At 39.4% G+C, this 9442-nt stretch overlaps 1 protein-coding gene across 1 annotated transcript in view; it reads right to left on the reverse strand.

Annotated features, from left to right (window-relative positions):
- Positions 1 to 2397: 2397 nt before the first annotated feature.
- Positions 2398 to 9442, reverse strand: part of KIF11 (kinesin family member 11) — a 60720-nt gene continuing 53675 nt past the window's right edge. Inside the window, exons 18-20 of the mRNA XM_037727747.1 lie at positions 7912 to 8077; positions 6953 to 7069; positions 2398 to 4145 (exon numbers count right to left, since the gene is read on the reverse strand). Coding sequence (XP_037583675.1) covers positions 4014 to 4145; positions 6953 to 7069; positions 7912 to 8077 — 415 coding nt within the window. The 3' untranslated portion in view covers positions 2398 to 4013. The remainder of the gene's footprint in view (positions 4146 to 6952; positions 7070 to 7911; positions 8078 to 9442) is intronic.

Genomic DNA, 9442 nt, shown 5'->3' on the forward strand with positions numbered 1-9442 from the left:
CCCACTTCCAAGAGGTTCTGTGTGTGTTTGTGTTGGGGCACACCTTCACACTCAGGCAGGCATTAAAAAATGCTGACTTAACTTTTGCCATATTTTTTCAGTGCCTCAAGGTCAACCAGATGTTGTGTTAGAACGACTTTCTTAGGTCTTTCCTGGGCGTGTGCACAGATTTGAGCATGCACATAAGCCCATACATGTGCATGGTCTTCTAGAGTCCCATGAATATATCAAGTTATTATTATTATTATGATTTTGAGACAGAGTTTCACTCTTGTTGCCCAGGCTGGAATACAATGACATGATCTCAGTTCACTGCAACCTCCACCTCCTAGGTTCAAGCAATTATTCTGCCTCAGCCTCCCAAGTAGCTCAGATTACAGGCACCTGCCACCATGCCTGGGTAATTTTTATATTTTTTTGTTGAGATGGGATTTCACCATGTTGGTCAGGTTGGTCTCGGAGTCCTGACCTCAGATGATCCACCTGCCTCAACCTCCCAAAGTGCTGGGATTACAGGCATGGGCCACTGCACCCGGCCCCTAATTTTTGTATTTTTAGTAGAGACAGGGTTTCACCGTGTTGGTCAGGCTGATCTCGAACTTCTGACCTCAGGTTATCCACCCGCCTCAGCCTCCCAAAGTGCTGGGATTACAGGTGTGTGCCACCACACCCTGCCACGTCAGTAGTTTTGAAAGCCTCCTATAGACATCTCATTCCCCAGCTCTTCTTTGGATTTTTTTTGTTTTGTTTTTTGGGGGGCGGGGGCAGTTTGTTTGCCTCAACTGTTATCACTGCCTTAGTCAGCTACATGTTTACCAGGCTACTGATTATCTTCAACAAATGTCCCAGGTGAAAGGTTATTCTCACTGAGCATGGTCTGAGTTGAGTGAAATAAAGGCAAGTATTTGTTTTTTTATTTTTATTTTATTTAGAGACAGGGTCTTGCTCTGTCACCCAGGTTGGAGTGCAGTGATGTGACTATAGCTCACTGAACCCTCAAATTCCTGGGCCCAGGCAGTTCTCCTGCCTCAGCCTCCTGAGTAGCTGAGACTATAGGTGTGTTCCACCATGCCTAATTTTTTTTAAATTTGTTGTAGGGAAAGTGTCTCACTATGTTGCCCAGGCTGGTCTTGAATTCCTAGCCTCACACAATTCTTCTGCCTCAGGCTCCCAAAGTAATGGGATTTCAGGCATAAGCCACCATGGCTGGCCAAGGCAAGTCTTGTGAATGAGGGTTTCCAGGGAATTGTCAGGCTAAATAATGACAGTGCTCAAATAATGCTGTTTTGGGAGACTTCAAACCCATTCTGTCCTAGCAAGGGGCTGCTAGGCTACTGGTCTTCACTATGATTATAGAACTGTTGGTTTTAAAGACTAATGAGGAGTTGGGGAGAGTGTTGAGAATAGGGCAAGTTAAAACATCACAAAGCTCAGCCAGGTGCAGTGGCTCACGCCTGTAATCCCAACACTTTGGGAGGCCAAAGAGGGTGGATCACCTGAGGTCAGGAGTTTGAGACCAGCCTGGCCAACATGGTGAAACCTCATCTCTACTAAAAATATAAAAAAATTAGCCAGGTGTGGTGGCAAGTGCCTGTGGTCCCAGCTACTAGGGAGGCTGAGGCACGAATTGCTTGAACCAGAGAGGCTGCAGTGAACTGAGATTGTGCCACTACACGACAGCCTGGGTGACAGAGTGAGATTCTGTCTCCCAGAACAATAACAACAACAACAAAGATCTCTCTTCGCCCTAGAAACCCAGGACCCAGACCCCACACTGAGAATATGATGTGTCTAAGATTGTTACAGAGCTGAGAATGGAGAAGGGCAAGTAAACCACTGCCAAGCTTTCCTTCTCCTTATAGGTTGCCTTTTTCTTGATTTAGCAAATGCTTGGTGGCTGTAAACTATTTTCCTGAGTTCTGACAGTTGTTTCTGAATGTTTTTGCTTGACTTTTCAGTGTTTCTGTGGAGGAACAGGTCCTTGAAGCTACCTACTTTGCCATTTTTGCTGATGCTACTCTTGGTTACATTCTGAGGGTCTGACGTTGTGTATGAAAATTGGTAGAGCTAATTTATGGTTCTGGATGTTAAATTTCTCTGGAGATTTATTTTTGCTTCTGTGAGGCAGTGAAATTAGTTGCATCAGCATTCTCAGATAACTTTTAAGCAGTCATGGAATGAGATGACTTAAAGCTGGACTTCAGGCTGCGTGAGGGCCTGTTTCTCACTAACCTTGCACCTAGGATAGCCCCTTGGAGTGCAACTAAAAGCCTATATGTTTACTAGGGTCCTTCTTCTTTGATGGTACCTGCGTAGTTTATTTTGGGAATGTGAATGCAGCTTGCCTAACTCTCTAAACATACCTGTTGCCAGATAAGAAATTATGCAGCAAGCAGGTTAATGCAGAAACCACATTTATTAACCATGGATTTACTGAGGGCAATTTATTAACTATAGCTTATGCTGACATCTGATTTTGCAGAGAAATTATAGCCATTATTTTTATTAAGATAATTAATTCTACAAGGTCAATTTAATTCCTTGTAGCATATTTTCTAATTCTTCAATAGAGTTTGGTTTAATTTAGCTATCAAAGTCAAATGTCTCTAAAATTTACACACTAAACACGTTGTGGGCACAAAATTTATTCTTTGTACATATTCCAAGTGCTCTGGTTCTTCAAGCTGAAACAATCTCAACTTCCAGAAATATGACTGCCAGATCAGAAATAGTAGGGCCCTTCTAAGGGTTAAGATTTAAATTGAGAAAAAGATACACATACATATTTTATTATATACAAGCAAGGAACGACAAAAAGTTTCATCATGTAAACAAAAGAATATAATTTTTAGACATAATTGGAAGTTTCAAAAAGTCCTTAAATCATTGTGATCTTCTCCAAAAGACACGTCTTAGAGTGTGGGCACAGGGCCATTAGTCGGATCTCTGGGTAGTCTCCCATAATAGCAATTTACATTCTAGAGAAGTGGGTTTTGTGAACTCTGTCAGGGCAAATCTGTTAGGCCTCTTAAAGGAATGAAACCCTTTCACATCTCAGGGAGACAAATAAAAAGTACTGAAAGAAGGGATACTTCTAGGGTTAGATTTATTGTTGACAGTGATTTAAAAAATAACCACTAAAAAACTGTTAAAAGATTCCTAGGTAAAATTCTGGCTACCAAAAATAAGAAAGGATACCTTCTGTAGCTCTACAAATGGTTTGGTGAAAAATAAAAAGGGAAAAAGTGAGCCAACAAGAAAGCGAAATAGGAACGTCTAGGAAGGAGGCAAGAAAATACGTAAGTCATAGCAAAAAAAAAAAAAAATGATGTGGTCCTTCTCTAAGGCCAGGTGTTGGTGATATTCACCTATGTAAACTCAAGCCTAGAAGAACAGTACAGTTCTTATATATTCACTACTTAATAATATACAAGAAAAATACTTTTCATTTGTTATGAAAGAACTTTATATGAAAAGCTAGAAATATATATTTACATTGCAAATCCCAAATGAAACCCAACTTAATACAAAGTGAACTATAGGGATAACAGAAAATGGGTAGATATCAAAATTCAGCTAAATTTACAGTTCTGCCTTATATCTTTTTTAAATTTTGTTTTTGAGACAAAGTCTTGCTCTGTTGCCCAGGCTGGAGTGCAGTGGTGCGATCTTGTCCCACTGCAACTTCTGCTTCCTGGGTTCAAGTGATTCTTGTGCCTCAGCCTCCCCAGTAGCTGGGATTACAGGAGTGCGCCACCACGCCCGGCCAATTTTTGTATTTTAGTAGAGACGAGGTTTTGCCATGTTGGCCAGGCCAGTCTCAAACTCCTAGGCTCAAGCAATCCACCCACCTCAGCCTCCCAAAGTACTGGGATTACAGGCGTGAGCCACCGCGCCCAGCTGATATATATATATATATTCTTTTAACATCTACACACAAGGCTCAAGTTCTAGGGTTTCAGGCTTTATTTTTAAGTTTTCTTTAAAAATAAAATTGCCAGCCCCCAAGTGAATTAAAGGTTGATCTGGGCTCGCAGAGGTAATCTGCTCTTTGTAACCACGTGCTCTGTAGTTTCTTCCACTTTAGACCTCTCCAGTGTGTTAATGCCTCTGTTTTCTTTGTCTTTTCCATGTGATTTTTTATGCTGTGGATTTAAGGGGAGAAAATCAAGTCAATATAAAGTAACATTTGATACACATTAACTATACTCTATTTTCAAAGTTCTCTGGGTTATAGGCAAGAACATTTAAGTGTAGAAAACTTCAGAAAAGGTTCAGCACAAGTTTGAGCCAAAAATTTGTTTGGCAAGTAGTGCCAAGTGCCTTCTTTATTTTATCACTAATGGAAGGAGTATAGTGAAAGAAATATTAATTTTCTGTGTTATTTTCTAAAACATAAATATTTTACTCCAGGGTAGTGGTTCTCACTAGGGAGTGATTGTGCTCCCAGAGGGGATGTTTGGCAATGTTTGGAGACTTTTTTGGTTGTTACAACCAGGGAGTGCTACTGGCTTTGAGTGAGTATTCAAATAGTACACTGTCATTCTTGTGTACTGACATGGTACAGTCCACAGGAAAGCCCCCCACAACAAAGAATTATCCAGTTTAAAATGCCAGTAGCACTGCTGTCAAGAAACCCTGCTCTAAGGAAACAAAGATTTCCTGTCATGCAGAAAAGCCATTCTGTTTTAAGCAAAGAAACTAGTATATGGGCCACCTTAAAAACACTTTTGCTTAGTTTATAAAAATTGGATTTTATCTTATTTGTAAAACCTATTTCATATTCCTCATTTGGAAGTTCTATTTCATTGGAATCCTACTTACCCATAGAGAACATTAAGGGGACTAGTGACATTCATTGTACACTCAGTCATCAATGTTGAGACAAATCATAAACCAACTTTTAAAGTTTTAAACCTGCCGGGCGCGGTGGCTCACACCTTTAATCCCAGCACTTTGGGAGGCTGAGGCGGGAGGATCACGGGGTCAAGAGATCGAGACCATCCTGGCCAACATGGTGAAACCCCGTCTCTACTCAAAATACAAAAATTAGCTGGGTGTGGTGGCATGTGCCTGTGGTCCCAGCTACTCAGGAGGCTGAGGTGGAAGAATCACTTGAACCCAGGAGGCGGAGGTTGCAGTGAGTCGAGATTGCGCCACTGCACTCCAGCCTGGTGACAGAGCAAGACTCCATCTCAAAAAATAAAAAACAAAAAAATAATAATAAAGTTTTAAATCCAGAGAAAATCCCCACATCACACTGTTACCAGAGAAAAGATCATTTATGGGCTTCAGCTAAAGGTCTAAAATCCCATCCCAAACCCTTTCTGGTACTTTGAGGACTTCCTTGCCATAGCTGAATCACTAAGCCTAGTTCAAAATGCCACAAATAATAATAATAAAAGAATTTCTGACCAGGGATTAAGTAGTCACCAAGGTTCTCTTATCCTTCCCCTTTTCCTAACTTTATAAGCTAGAAGAAAGGATGAAAACTGAAAGAAACATATTTATAGTTCTCTCATAGTAGAACATTTTTTTTAAAAAAAGGTAGCAAGAATTTTGGTATAAAACTGCCCAGAGACAGGGAGGAATTGATGAGAACCTGAGTTAGAACTTTTTTAACAGCTGAAAGCAGAGATGGAGAATCTTTAGACCTTAAAGGAAAGACCTATAGATCTATTAAAAACAGATACAAGCGGCCAGGCACAGTGCTTCACACCTGTAATCCTAGCATTTTGGGAGACTGAGGTGGGAGAATTGCTTGAGGCAAGGAATTCAAGTAGCAAGATCCTGTCTCTCTATATATTAAAAAAATTTTTTTTAAATGGTACAAGCAGTACTTCAACTGTAAATGTAGATAGATACCAATGTCCTATGTAAGGAAATTTTTCCTTCACACACTTTGTCTAGGCTTGTCTCTTCAAACTAAAGGAAAAGATACTAGCATTTTATAGAGCCTCATTTGGAAGTGGTATTTCACTGGAATCCTCCACTTACCCATAGAGAACATTAAGGGACTGGTGACATTTATTGTGTATTCAGTCATCAATGCTGAAACAAATCATAAACCAACTGTGTTCTCAACAGTGTTAAAAAGTGGGTTGGAGGCTGAGCACAGTGGCTTACACCTGTAATCCCAGCACTTTGGGAGGCTGAGGAGGGTGGATCACTTGAGGTCAGGAGTTTGAGACCAGCCTAGCCAATATGGTAAAACCCCATCTCTACTAAAAATACAAAATAATTAGCTGGGTGTGGTGACGCACGCCTGTGATCCTAGTTACTTAGGAGGCTGAGGTAGGAGAATCACTTGAACCCGGGAGGCAGAAGTTGCAGTGAGCCGAGATTGTGCCACTGTACTTCAGCCTGGGTAACAGAACCAGACTCCATCTCAAAAAAAAGTGTATAGGAGAGGTCGCAGGATTTAATGACATAGGATCAGAGCAGGCAAGGAGCTCAGGAAACATGGGGCAACAGTTCACAAGAGAAGAGCCTCAGGCAGGAGAAATCACTAATGTAACCTAAGAGGCCTCCAGTCTCTCAATCTTTTCAAGCCTTTTGCCTTCAAAGTCTGATTATGGGCAGAGATACTGATTATGGGCAGAGATAGGTTCCAAGACTTCCATGTCAAAGGTAGAAGAAAGAGAGGAATGACTGTTCTCAGTGTCCATTCTGAGTATATAGGAAGCGGAAAAGGAATAGAAGCACTAGCTAAAGATTATCACCTAAGGATGTATATTAAGTCAAATTTTGCCTTCATATATTCTACAGAAAACCTCTTAACAGTATGAGATTTTTAAAAATAATTCAAATCATAAGAGTTAAGCCATCCTAAGAAATAACTGAAAGGTTTCTGTGGTTCTACTCACCAAGAATAATGCTTTTATATTGAATAGTAAATGAATGACTTACATCAGATCCGTGGAAGGGTTATCTGATATGATATCATCAGTACCTGGAAAAATGGAACCCCGCCGATTGATGAACAATCCACACCAGCATCTACAGATGGCTCCTGACTTAGAGGTTCTTCAGTATACTGCCCCAGAGCTGCCTTTTCTATATCCACATCCTAGAAGAAGAAGCTGGATGAGTGACTAAGTCCAAGAGCCTCAAAGTCATCACAAAGGAAGGGCAGTTTTCTTCTTTGAATACAATATATGCCCATGGTATAATATTAAAGTTAAACCTCAACAAAATTAGTAGAAAGTCTACAAATCGAAAGTCTACAAATCTACATAAGCAGAATATGTATGTATGTATGTATATATATATATATATATGTATGTGTGTATATATATGTATATATAGTATATGTGTGTGTGTGTGTGTGTATATATATATATATATATATATATATATAAAGTAAACAAAGTCTACAAATAATGAATATAATTCCGAATATATTTTTATAGAGAGTACAGGTTCCTATATAAAAATGTTACTAAACACAATATTAAATATTGGCTATTATTATCTACTAGCATAATTTAAAAACTGGTATGATTTAAAAAATAAGGCTAAGAGCTAGGCAACTACAGGTATTGATCGACTTACCACCTATGCAACTTATAACCATTCAACTTTACGACCACAATCGCTAGCCACGACTGCTCCGCGTCTGGCAGCGCAAACGTTGCCCAGCTGGGCGTACGACAGTGCGGACCAGCTTCCGGCAGCACTACCATCTCCGCGTGCACCATTTCAACTGTACATATAGCCAACTCAACTTACGACCAAATCATGTTATGACCGGTCCACGGTCCCGACCGTGGTCGTAAGTCGAGCACTAGCTGTATCATTAATGAGAGGCAGGGTAAGACTGAAGGGTGAATGCTAAAATTCTTCACTTGAAGTCAGCCACATCAAGAGTTCGTAAGACAGTTCTATTATAAAATGATCCTTTAAATTTACCTGATTTTTTTCTTCTTTGCTGTTTTCTGAACAGTTTAGCATCATTAACAGATCAGGCTGTTTCCTTTTCAACTGATCAAGGAGATGTTCACGTGGTTCAGTTCTCACCAGTATTGATGGGTATAAATAATTTTTCCTCTGTGGTGTAGTGCCTTTAATGGACATTAGATAAGAGGTAAAAATTAAAGTATGAGATGTAAATATTTTTTAAAAATACTAAAGCTTCCAAATGAATCTTGTCTTCTAAAAATATAAAATATAAATATATAATTGCCATATATGAGGATCAGTCTTGCTACCTGTCAGGTAGACATTGTTTGCAACTAACAATATTTTCTAATTTGACAACAATTACTATTTTGACAACAATTACTATTTTCAAGATTCGTCCTACTCTCTAAAACATGAAGTTTACCATCTCTGAGGATATATAAAAGGTGTATTATAGGCTCTAAAAGAAGTTATAGTGTTCTGAAAAAATTAGCAAAGTAAATAACAAAGTAAATTCCCTGAATGTTTGTGAAATTTTGCTGAATTATGATACCACATTTCTAGGAGTTTATATCACCTGTATCATGATGCCTTATTAGAATAAGAGTACAGTTATCCCAACATGATTACTTTGATAGGAATAACTATTTCACTATAAATGTGGTGTGGTGGTTAAATATTAACCAGTTATATATATACTATGTTGCCCAGGCTGGTCTTAAACTCTTGGGCTCAAACGATCCTCCTGCCTTGGCCTCCCAAAGAGCTGGAATTACAGGCATGAGCCACCACCTCTGGCTCCCAGTTATATTTCTCTGTAATTAGCTCATGCTCTCATAATTTACAAAAGCACCTGCCTTTTCACTCAACATTTACATTCCTAATTTCACTGAAAAGTAGACAGTAAATCTTACAGGTCTCTTGGGGAAAAAATAAACCAACATTCTATGTTGCACCATCCCCTTTTACACTTGGTTTTTACATTAAAAAAACAAAAACAGTTTTGTGATATAATTTACATACCATAAAACACTCATTTTATGTGTACAATTCAGTGATTTTTAGTGAGTTTACAGGGTATACAACCATTACAATCCAATGAAGAACCCAATTATTCATCTCTTCCATGAAGACTTCCCTGAATCATTATAGCCTACAATGATGTTTGCCGTATCTGATCTCTAAAAATGTTGATTCCTAAATGCTAACAGTCCACGGTGACCCCCGATCTCTTAAAACAGGGATTCCTAAATGGCAACGGTCTGTGACAAAATGAGAGGGACATAGAACAAAACGCACAATGTGGCAAACTTTGCATTAAACTAGATTTAGTTGGTTACATCTCTCCAATATTTGTGGTATTAAAATACCCTTTTACAAACAGTGCTAGGTTTTTATTTATTTGTTTTAAAAATATCCCCTATTGGCCGGGCGCGGTGGCTCAAGCCTGTAATCCCAGCACTTTGGGAGGCCGAGGCGGGTGGATCACGAGGTCAAGAGATCGAGACCATCCTGGTCAACATGGTGAAACCCCGTCTCT

Source organism: Cebus imitator, unplaced genomic scaffold (assembly GCF_001604975.1).
Source record: "Cebus imitator isolate Cc_AM_T3 unplaced genomic scaffold, Cebus_imitator-1.0 Scaffold238, whole genome shotgun sequence".
NCBI classification, from domain to species: Eukaryota; Metazoa; Chordata; class Mammalia; order Primates; family Cebidae; genus Cebus; species Cebus imitator.